Source organism: Microtus ochrogaster, linkage group LG8 (genome assembly GCF_000317375.1).
Source record: "Microtus ochrogaster isolate Prairie Vole_2 linkage group LG8, MicOch1.0, whole genome shotgun sequence".
In the NCBI taxonomy this organism is placed as follows: Eukaryota; Metazoa; Chordata; class Mammalia; order Rodentia; family Cricetidae; genus Microtus; species Microtus ochrogaster.
In genome coordinates this window covers 17364797-17376426 of record NC_022033.1, presented here as the reverse complement: position 1 = coordinate 17376426, position 11630 = coordinate 17364797, and the positions used below count along the sequence as shown (strand labels likewise).

General features: G+C 43.2%; 2 protein-coding genes across 5 annotated transcripts in view; one reads left to right on the top strand and one right to left on the bottom strand.

Moving 5' to 3' along the window:
- The window catches only part of Chd6 (chromodomain helicase DNA binding protein 6), a 171419-nt gene that overhangs the window by 47465 nt on the left and 112324 nt on the right, over positions 1-11630 (bottom strand). For all 3 annotated transcript variants that reach the window (XM_005362986.3, XM_026787117.1, XM_026787116.1), the window contains 3 exons: positions 8418-8582; positions 6046-6225; positions 3842-3952 (listed from right to left, as the gene is read on the bottom strand). In XM_005362986.3, the coding sequence (XP_005363043.1) occupies positions 3842-3952; positions 6046-6225; positions 8418-8582 (456 nt within the window). The remainder of the gene's footprint in view (positions 1-3841; positions 3953-6045; positions 6226-8417; positions 8583-11630) is intronic.
- Positions 24-1815, top strand: LOC101999364 (cytoplasmic polyadenylation element-binding protein 1). 2 transcript variants are annotated; one of them, XM_026787118.1, is made up of 2 exons: positions 24-1141; positions 1178-1815. In XM_026787118.1, the coding sequence occupies exons 1-2, from the start codon at positions 124-126 to the stop codon at positions 1786-1788; spliced, it is 1629 nt and encodes a 542-aa protein (XP_026642919.1). In that variant the 5' UTR covers positions 24-123; the 3' UTR covers positions 1789-1815. The 2 variants fall into 2 exon arrangements, with proteins under 2 accessions (XP_026642919.1, XP_005363042.1); XM_005362985.3 differs by having other exon boundaries at positions 24-1815.

The window sequence follows — 11630 nt, the reverse complement described above, 5'->3', positions numbered from 1 at the left end:
CGCCCGCCGGGGCGCGGAGTCGCGCGCCGCTCGCTGCAAAAATAGTGCCCACGTGTGTGCGCGTCCCGCGCCGCCCAGACCCGCCCGCCCGCCAGTCAGTCCCTGAGGGCCACGCCGGACCCCATGGCGTTCTCTCTGGAAGAAGAAACAGGAAGGATAAAAGATTGCTGGGACAACCAGGAAGTTCCTGCATTGTCTACATGTAGCAATGCCAATATTTTTCGAAGGATAAATGCCATTTTGGATGATTCACTGGACTTCAGTAAAGTCTGCACAACACCCATAAATCGACGAATTCATGATCAAGACTTCCAGGACTCTGAAGAAGCAGTTACAAGCAGGATGCCTTTTCCCACCTCTGCGCAAGAATCTCCCCGTGGCCTTCCAGATGCAAATGGCTTGTGCCTTGGCCTGCAGTCACTCAGTCTGACTGGCTGGGACCGACCCTGGAGCCCTCAGGACTCTGACTCTTCAGTCCAGAGCAGCACACAGTCGGTATTAAGCATGCTCCAAAATCCACTGGGAAATGTCCTAGGAAAAACCCCCTTGAGCTTCCTGTCTCTGGATTCCCTTGGGTCTGACTTGGACAAGTTCCCAGCACCCTCAGTTAGAGGATCTCGCCTGGACACCCGGCCCATCCTGGACTCCCGTTCTAGCAGCCCCTCTGACTCAGACATGAGTGGCTTCAGCTCTGGATCAGATCATCTCTCAGATTTGATTTCAAGCCTTCGCATTTCCCCTCCTCTGCCCTTCCTTTCTCTGACGGGGAATGGTCCCAGAGACCCTCTGAAGATGGGAGTTGGGTCCCGAATGGACCAAGAACAAGCTGCTCTTGCTGCAGTTACTCCCTCTCCAACCAGTGCTTCAAAAAGATGGCCAGGAGCTTCTGTGTGGCCATCCTGGGACCTTCTCGAAGCTCCTAAAGACCCTTTCAGCATAGAGAGAGAAGCTAGATTACACCGGCAGGCTGCAGCTGTGAATGAAGCTACCTGTACCTGGAGTGGCCAGCTTCCTCCCCGAAACTATAAGAACCCCATCTACTCCTGCAAGGTGTTCTTAGGAGGTGTTCCTTGGGATATTACGGAAGCTGGATTGGTTAATACCTTCCGTGTTTTTGGTTCTCTGAGTGTGGAGTGGCCTGGTAAGGATGGCAAGCACCCCCGGTGTCCTCCCAAAGGGTATGTGTATTTGGTGTTTGAACTAGAGAAGTCTGTCCGGGCCTTGCTTCAGGCTTGTTCTCATGACCGGATGAGCCCAGATGGCCTGAGTGAATATTATTTCAAGATGTCCAGCCGAAGGATGCGCTGCAAAGAGGTGCAGGTAATCCCTTGGGTCTTGGCTGACAGAAACTTTTTCTGGAGCCCATCTCAGAGACTGGATCCCAGCAGGACAGTGTTTGTTGGTGCCTTGCACGGAATGCTCAATGCTGAGGCTCTGGCTGCCATCTTGAATGACCTATTTGGTGGAGTGGTGTATGCTGGGATTGACACAGATAAACACAAGTACCCCATTGGGTCTGGTCGCGTGACTTTCAATAACCAACGTAGTTACCTGAAAGCAGTCAGCGCTGCTTTTGTGGAGATCAAAACCACCAAGTTTACCAAGAAGGTTCAAATTGACCCCTATCTAGAAGATTCTCTGTGTCTTATCTGCGGTTCACAGCCTGGCCCTTTCTTCTGCCGTGATCAGGTGTGCTTCAAGTATTTTTGCCTAAGCTGCTGGCACTGGCGACACAGCATGGAAGGCCTGCGCCACCACAGCCCCCTGATGAGGAACCAGGAGAACTGAGATTCCATCTAGAGAAGCTGACCTTGCCCAGTGGCCTGTGCTGCCCAAGGGTTGCAAATCAGGCCTGTACCCTGCACTGGCGCCCAAGGAGCTAGCTTTCTGCAGACAAGGGAAAATTGTACTCACCTTTGTACTTGCTAAATCTGTCTTTGTTTCTGCACTAATTAATGCACAATGAGTTTTGTCAGGTTTTGTTTTCAGGGGTGTGCCAGAGCAAGGACCCTCTGGCTCACCCTCAAGCAAATGTAGTTTTCCCAGATTCTAGTTCCTCATTTTGCAAATGAAAAGAAAAACAACAACAAACTGTGTATCCAGAAGGTATTGACACAGAAGCCTACACCTAAGTTTATTTATTAAAGCGCTTTTTACATTCCTTGCAATACTGACGGTGGTGATGCGCAGGTCTCATTGGTTCATTCTTGCAGTTGCCATACAGTGCCTTTCCATTTATTTAACCCCCACCTGAACGGCATAAATTGAGTGTTCAGCTGGTGTTTTTTTACTGTAAACAAACAAGGAGACTTTGCTCTTCATTTAAACCAAATCATATTTCATAGTTTACGCTCGAGGGTTTTTACTGGTTCCTTTTTTACACTCCTTAAAACAGTTTTTAAGTCATTTGGAACAATAAATTTTTTTTTCTTTTCTGGCAGCTTTTAACATTATAGCAAATTTGTGTCTGGGGGACTGCTGGTCACAGTTGCAAATCAAAGCATTTGTAACCAAGGGAAAAATTATTTTATTTAAAACTGGACCGGAGGGAAAGAAAATTAGGTCTGAGCAGCTGCTGTATATAGTTTTAAATGGTTTGTCGCACCTTCTTACGTTGCACTTACGTGGGGGGAGGGTTGGTAGAAGTTTTTAATCACAGTCACAGGGTTTTTTCTTTTGTAACTGAGCTTAAAAAATTTAAAAAAAAAAGGGCTGCTTTTTGGTGGGGGCAGTTGAAGGCTCACAGGAGCCCTTTCTCTTAGAGGGGCAAGTACCCTTCCTTACATCTTTTATCTGAAGAATGTATGAATCAACAGAGTTGACACAAAAATGCTACTGGATTTTGAAAACTTGACTTTTTCTTTTTAACTACTACTTGCCCCTCTTAGGGAAGCTGTGTGCCAAAGAACCAGTGTCATCCCCTCCCTCCTGCTGAGCTGATGTTGCATTGTTCATATCCCAGCTACTCTGTGGGTTTTGTGAAGCTGTGTGTGAAGTCTCTACCTCATTGTTGTATATGCAGGCAAGACTGCACTCTCTACAGATGTGTGGAGTAAGCTGTGGTGTACTTTTTTTTGGCACATAATAAACACGTTGCAGCAGAAAAAAAAAAAAAAAAAAAAAGAATACAATTTGTGTGTTATTATTTCCGGGGCTAAGCTAGCCGTGTGGGATCTGGGCGAGAACGTAGCCAGCAGCTCCTACTACATGTCTCAGAGATTTGTGGGCCACAGAGTGCAACCTACACTTGAAGAAGACAGAAAGAAAGGCTATGTACTCATCTTGAAGTAAGGCAGTGGGGTCAGGGACAGAGAAGGAGGAGCCAGCATTTTATGGGTATCTCATGGCTGGTCAGGCACCAGTGCCAGTCACCTGACTCTGCCCTGGGCTTCAACATTTCCTTTCCCACTGTCTGGGTAAGGTCAAGGGTGTCGCACAAAGGCACTGTCTAGTTCTATTCTGGCGCCCATGCCTCTCTCATTTACAGAATGGAAAAACCTGAGACACTGAAAAAAAAAAAAAAAAAGAGGTAAAACCAGTAGGTATTTTCTTTCCTTCTTCCTTCTGATTGTTGAGAGGTGAGGTTGCTTTTAGAGACATATTGATCAACCTTCCAGACCTGGGACTGACCGACTTAAAAGCTGCATCTCGAACTGGGGGCTCAGCAGATGGCGTACTCCACTAGTCAGTTAACGCTGACCCAGGGCTGTCTGTGTGTCACCATTTTTTAAGTGTGTTCCAACAGCATTTCACGTAAGAATCAAGACTCAGTAAAGAATGACCTGTGCCATGCAGGCACGGTCCCATGCAATCCAACCCAGGTGAAACAGATAAGCTATACCTTTTCATTATTTGCTTCAGTGTCTAATTCGGCTATTTTAGCCCATTTCTGCCAAAAATTAGGATCATCCAAGGAAATATCTGTTCTGTTTCCTGAAGCCACAAAACTAGCCTGTGAAGGAGACAAAAATGAACAAACTGGGTTTAAACAGAATACAAATAAAATCTCAAATGCACCAGAAATACAAAAGCCACCCAATGTCAAAACTAAAAACCCCAACAGCAACTCCATAATCTCAAAATGATTCATTTTTCTCTTCCTTTTAAAGACCTAGTAAGGAAATAAAAATTTCAATCTACAGGCTCATTTTTCTGAAACTTAAAAGCTTTAAAATAAAAAGACAACCTCTTTAGACAATAGCAATATGTTACCTGGTGTCTAGTTGTCTATAAGAGTAATATTTATTTGCTCATATTTTGATAAAAATATAACCAAGTACACACTTAAAACATATACATTATTTGTAAACATATATTTAAATGCAGGATCTTACTATGTAGTCCAGGCTAGCTTAGAACCTGTGATCCTTAAGCTTCCAAATACTGGGATGACAGTCATGCACCATAATGCCTGACTAACAGGTTATCTTCTTTCTTTTTTCTTTTTTTGGATTTTCGAGACAGGGTTTCTCCGTAGCTTTTGGTTCCTGTCCTGGAACTAGCTCTTGTAGACTAGGCTGGCCTCGAACTCACAGAGATCCGCCTGCCTCTGCCTCCCGAGTGCTGGGATTAAAGGCATGCGCCACCACCACCCGGTTTAGGTTATCTTCTTTCTTTCTCCCCCTTCCTCTTCCCCTTCTTCCCTCTGTGATAGAACCCCATGCACCTCAGGCTGACTTTGAACTCATTATATAGCTAAGAATGACCCTGAACTTCTTATCCCCTGCTTCTATCTCCCCTACCCCAAGTGGTGGATTGCAGACCTACCATGCTCAGTTTTATGTGATGCCAGAAACCGAACCCAGGGCTTCATGCATGTCAGGAAAGTACTCTACCAACTGGGTTAAATTTCCAGCCAAGAGGTTTGAAAGGATCAGATTTTTCTTAACTTTCAGTTTTATAGTAAGTATCTGCTTTAAAAATGGCACTGGTTAAAAAAAAATGGCACTGGTGTGTGTGTGTGTGTGTGTGTGTGTGTGTGTGTGTGTGTGTGTGTGGTGGTGGGGGTAAGGTACAGTAGTGCATACCTTTCAAGACCAGCTTAGTCTACATAACAAGTTCTAGACCAGCAAGGGCTACACAGAAACTACGTCTCAAAAATCCCAAACACAAAACAGAAACAAAACCCCAAAGAGGTCCTGAAGCTGGATAGAAGCTCAGTGGGTAAAGTGATTGCTCTCCAAGTCTGGAGACTGGAGTCCACACCTGCATGTAAAAGCTGGGCAGGTGTGGCAGCCACCTCTTATCCCAGCATTTGAGAGGAAAAGACAGGTCATTCTCAGGGTAAGTAACAGAATCTGGACTCATCGAGTTCCAAGTTTAGGGAGAGACATGACCTCAATATAAATAAAGTGAAGAATGATCAAGGTAGACATCCAACATCAAGTTCTGGGGTGCACTGGCAGACACATGGACACACTTTTAACATGCACGCACATCACATACACGTCAAAAGAACGCACATCACATACACGTCAAAAGAACGGTACTGGGTTAGTAAGAGGTGTTGAATGAGATGCAGATTATCTATACTTCCCCTACTGTGCACAAAACGTTCTCCTGAACAAGGCTTGACAGGTGATAAAGATCTTATGGGAATTAACAGAACCTGCAGTTGGAGCAACTTAAGAATAATCTGCAGAGTTCTAAAACCCAGTGATCTGAACAATAGAAGGTGTACCTGGGGTGAGAAGCTGAGAATCTTTTAAAAATTCATATTTCTGTGAAGTGAAAAAACCTGCTTGAATTTGAAGACTGGAAGAAACAGCTGAGGTCCACTCTCTGACAGTGTTCAAAGAAAACTTTACAAAAGCATCAGGATGTCTGCTCAAGGGTTGTGGAGCAGATCTTGTAAAGAGTAGACCCAATGAAGTATAGACTAGTGTCTACCTGCCTGTGGCCACTAGCTCCTTTTTCTAACAGTCTGTGTCTTCCTCTAAGTGTCTACATCATCAAGAGATTGCATTTGGAGGAACAGAAGCCTCACTGATGAGTTGAAAGAATAAACAGTGATCCCTTCCCCTTCATCCAAATGAGGTCATGTACCTTGGCGAAAGTGGACCCTTTCCCCTCCGACTGGATAGTGATGGTATGGGTTCTTCTTTGCAGAATCTGGTCTATGTCTTCTTCACAGAACTTGGAGCCTTCATCTTCCTCATCCATTAAAGCCCCATAAGCACCTTTCCGGAGTAAGTCCTCCACTTCCATTTTTGAGAGCTGCTGTACCTGAACAAGTCACCAAAGTGGAAAATGCACAGGAGAAAAACAGCCTCAAATGTGGTTCTCATGATTCAGGATATGGCTTCTCTACTAATTGCAAACATCAGAAAGACGAGCCAGAAATGACAGCTCAGCTGAAGGTGCACTGACTACTTTGCAGGGGTGTCAGGAAGGCAACTGTCTATAGGGAGCTCTGTAGCAAAGCCGAATACATGAGCCAAAGGCCTAGCATTCTTCAGGACACTGGTTATCATCAAATGTCATAAGTCATTAAAGTTATGCACAACCGAAGAGGATATACTTGACATCTTATTTTAATATTTTAGTTTGAACTTAAAGTTTTAAAACTTCCAGATGTAACACATGAGCTGAGAAAAAAATGACTTCTTCATTATTAAATAAATATATTTGTATTGGAAATGATGCCAGCCCTTTTTCTGCAGCAATGACACAAAAACCTATAACAAAAAAAAAAAAAAAAAAAAAAAAAAAAGAAAAAGGGATCCTTTGCCAAGTGTGATCTTTCAACCACTTGTTGGAAACAGGAAATGGAGTTCAAAACACCCTTTCCTGGTTCTAATTAACAATCTGGTTCTCTTTATTTCAATCACAAGAGGGAATTTCACAGCTCTCAGGAAGAGCAATGGGAGTATGATGGTTAGTAACACATGTATAGCTAAGGACACAGAACATCTGCACTAAGGTTTTTAACTCCACTTCTGGTTCTCTAAGCCCAGCAATGAAGGAGATACACTGCTTTATACTTATGAAAATTTAAGACTCTTAGTAGTAATTCTTAACCCTCTCCAATTCAAACCCCAAATCGTGTTGCCACTTTTTTTTTTTCATTTTGAGATCGGGTCTTACTGTACCCAGGTTGGTCTTGAAAACTCCACATGTAGCAGAGGCTGGCCTCTATCTACTGATCTTCCTGCTTCCACTTCCTAAGTGCTGGGATTATAAGCATGTGTTACTATGCCCAGCTAGAAAAAGACTCTAATTACTGTATTTCAAACTTATTTGTTCATTTATTATTTACTGACCACCACATACTGAACACCTTTAAGATGCTGTGCACTGTTTGGGGTCATGGGGACACAGTTAACACTGACTTCATTACATCATCAAGAAGCTCAAAGCAGTTTGGAGAGAAGGCTCTTTCGTCAAGAGCACTTGCTGCTGTTGCAGAGGCTTGGCTCCCAACACCCAAATGACAGCTTACAACTATTTGTAACTCCAATTGTAGGAGATGGGACACTCTTTCCTGATGGAGGAGGGTCATCTGTCTATGTGTTACTTTCACTGGTTAATAAAGAAACTGCCTTGGCCCTTTGATAGGACAGAAAATTAGCTAGGCGGAGTAAACAGAACAGAATGTTGGGATAAAGAAGCCATGATTCTCCAACCCGAGAAGGACATAAGCCAGAATCTTTCCTGGTAAGCCACCACCTCGTGGTGCTACACAGATTATTAGAAATGGGTTAAGCAAGAGTTAGCCAAGAAGAGGCTAGATATAATGGGCCAGGCAGTGTTTAAAAGAATACAGTTTCCGTGTTATTATTTCCGTGGCTAAGAAAAATGTGGGAGCCAGGCCGCAGCCCGCCGCTCCAAATCACTACACTTTCCTGGACTGTGCAGCCACCAAGGTCCATACACGGCACACATGTATACATGCAGGCAAGCACTCATACACATAAAATAAAAATAAATAAATCTTTTAAAAAAAGGCAGCACAAAGTCTGGGGTATGAGATAAGTTAGGGCAACAAATACATCATAAAAATGTTAGGCCTTTGGCTCATATATATACACACAATAGAGAATGTTAAACTTACCGGTTCTGATGGGTGTGGTTAAAATGTATTGCAATGCTACTGCCATGTTGAGCATCCCTACCACTACCACACAGCAGCTCCCAGAGACTACCTTTATCCATTCAGAAAATGCAGGAAATAATCTGATTTCCTGTATAGGAGATTACTACCTACCTATGCTGTGGAGGACTGACTCAAATGGTGAAAAAGGAACCCAGAAACAGCTTTCAGAAATAAATAAATAAATCCTAGAAAGTGCTCATTTTTTGCTCTTCTGAGACAGTCTTGCTGCTCATCCCTGACTGGTCTGGAATTCAGAGAGCCATCTGCCTGGTTCTGGGGTCAAAGGCTCCTCAATGCTTCAGCATGGGTACAATGAACTCACCCCATTGGTGCTGCCCTTTCTGTTGATGTCCTGAAGAATAGCCTTGTCCAGGCCTAGTTTCAGACTGGCCTTGTCAAACATTTCCCGCTCATAAGAGTTTCGAGTGATTAGGCGATACACCTTCACGGCTTTGCTCTGGCCTATCCGATGACACCGGGCCTGAGCCTGAGAAGAAGGTTCATACACATTTTATAACCATGGATACTCACACTCACACACAAACACAGTGACAGTGGCTCCTGTGGGATGAGTGGTATCATCTGCCATGTCTGGAGTCACCCATTTCCTTCCTGACTGCTTCACTGACTATGTGTGTTGATACAAAGCAGTGGGGAGGATGCAGCTGTCTCCCCTCCTGCTATGGTGGTTTGCAGGCATCTAGTGAGGTGATGCAGCACTGCTTTTCTTCTGTTTATAAAGTTCACTACAAAAAAACCCCAAACACAGACAAAGCCAGAGAAAAGCATAGCATAGTAGACCCTTGTGGACAATCTGGTTTCCTTTCTACCACACTCCTACTCTTCATAATGGTAAGGCAAGAAATCTTAAGCAGAGTGTTCCTCATCCTTACATATTTTAATATGAACTTCTAAAGGCAAAAACATCCATCCCCTCACCACTGCTATACTTAAAAACAACTCTGTCCCCCACTGCAATGGAGAGTAAACAAAGGTCTAACACATGGCAGGCAGTGTTCTACCTCTAAGCTATAGGCCTCCAAAACAAAATAATTCTCACTATCAACCAGCCTTCTGGCCTTCCCACTCAGCTGTTAGTGTAATGTGCTGGTCCCATTTCCCCATCTTGCTTACTATATTTGTGCTATATCTGAGTGAGTATTTTTTGCTCCTTATATTTCCTCTAAACTGGAGTTATACCTTGTGACCTTTTGGCCAGGCATCTCACAGATGAGATTTCAAATTCCATTAAGATGCACATGCTAATCTGCCTGCCTCGTATGAACTTGAAAACTACTGTGCACATCCATTTCTTTATTGGAGGTTATAATTGCTTTCATTAATATTTTGGTTGCCCTAATATATAATTATTAAAGAAAAGTTAAACATTTGATTCTTTCTCTTTATTTAATCAATTTCCAAAACAACATCCTCTAAAGTAACTAATAAGGTTTTTATTATTGGTTCTCTAAGGAACAGAATGACGCCATATGTTTCAATACAGTTGTTAGGTCTGACTGCACTGTAGTCATATGGCCTCTGCAGATTGATGCCTGAGCTTTTTCAACATTGTCCAGCAGACTATGGAGGTAAGACTCTACAGAATGACTCTGTAGTGTTAGCATAGAGGTATCAGTATGAATCAATGGTCAGGGGGGTGCGTGTTTGTACATACATGTTCAAGGAACACAAAGAGCTGTGTATTTAACAGTTCCCTTGCTTTTAACATGTTCCACAGTTCTTCTTGGTATTTCCTGAATAAAACTAAATTCACCTACTGTTTAAAAAGAAACCCTGTTGTTTTTTTCAACAAGAAATGTCTGCTCCCACAATCAAGTAGGGAGGGATGTCACTGACAGTGACCAGGAGGAATAATCATGCCACACGTCTGAAGGCTGCAGGTACTCCTGCAGACCCGAGTGCTTTCTTGCTTTGATAGAGGTGAACCCAAGCAGTGATGATGTGCCCTGGTTCTCAAATGAATGAAGACTGGCAGAAAAGGACAGCTTCAGAGTCCTGCTTCTGTCTCATGGTCTTACTGTGACCCCCAGCATCTGGAATAGAACAGTAAGCAGTAGGACTCATGGTTCAAAGGCCAGGAGGTTAAAGGAGGCTATCTGCGGGACAGGAAAAAGGAAGGAGTCTAAGTAAAATAGAGATTCTTAAGTCTGCTTATCTGGTTAGAATTTGACCCTTTTACTAACTTATGGCTGAAACTGACACCTGAGTCATTTAGCAGTGCTCAAATGGCACAACAGCAGAAGACCGCCAAACACAGAGACCAGTTTCATGTTGTGATGGCTAATATTGGTTGTCAACTTGATTACTTCAACAATTAACTAAAACCCAACTGCTAGGCATGCTTGTAAAATGTTTTCTTAATTGGATCATCTGAGGTGGAAGACCACCCTAAATCTGGGCATCCCACATAAAAGGAAATGGAAGAGAGCTTTTGCTCACTCCTACTGGCAAGTTAACGTCCCGTGTTACTTAATATTGACTCTATTAACTGTTCCTTTAGCGAACAATGATTAATATGCACATCCGTCTATTAACATGCTCAGAAAAATACTATTATAACACACCAACGGCACTAACTAGTGAAAACAGCATATTTTTCAATGGGAAATTAATTTCAGTGGTGTGTGTGTATGTGTGTGAGAGAGACAAATCCAAAACAACACTGTACTCCATGTAAGAAAAATAAGACTTGAGCCAGGCAGCTACACATGGCTGTAATTCCAGCTACTGAAAGTTCAAGGCCAACCTAGGCAACTTAGTAAGATCCTGACTCAAAATAATAATTAAAAAGAGCTACTGATGCAGTCAGCAGTAAAATGCATGCATAGTATGCATAAGGATAATATCAGAACACACACACACACCTTGTGACTCCTACTGCAATTGTAACATCATCTAACCATCAAAATGAAGACACTATTAAATTACAACCCACCGAATTAAAGAACCCATGAGTGCACATTGACATAAATAAATGAGAAAAAAAGAAAAAAAAACCCTCTGGAGCAGTATGTCAACTAACAAACATACATCAAGCCATGGTGTTAAGAATATCAGCAATGGGCCGGGCGGTGGTGGCGCACGCCTTTAATCCCAGCACTCGGGAGGCAGAGGCAGGCGGATCTCTGTGAGTTCGAGACCAGCCTGGTCTACAGAGCTAGTGCCAGGACAGGCTCCAAAGCCACAGAGAAACCCTGTCTCGAAAAACCAAAAAAAAAAAAAAAAAAAGAATATCAGCAATGTATAAGCACCAAGCAACAACTGGCTCAGGTAAAGTTAACCAACAGGAGCTAATAAATACCACAGGTAAAACTGGAAAGAACTGGCACTGTTTCAGTGCATCGCTCTAAAATTACTTACACACTGCAAAGGGAGAAATAGCTACTTCTGAGTAGGGAAACCAAAGTGATCAAAGTGAACATGACCAGAGAAATAAAGACCATGCTTTTACGTTTCTGATGGCTGAGAAGGATGCATCAATCTGGCAGGGTATCAAATCTGAACTCACTCCTGA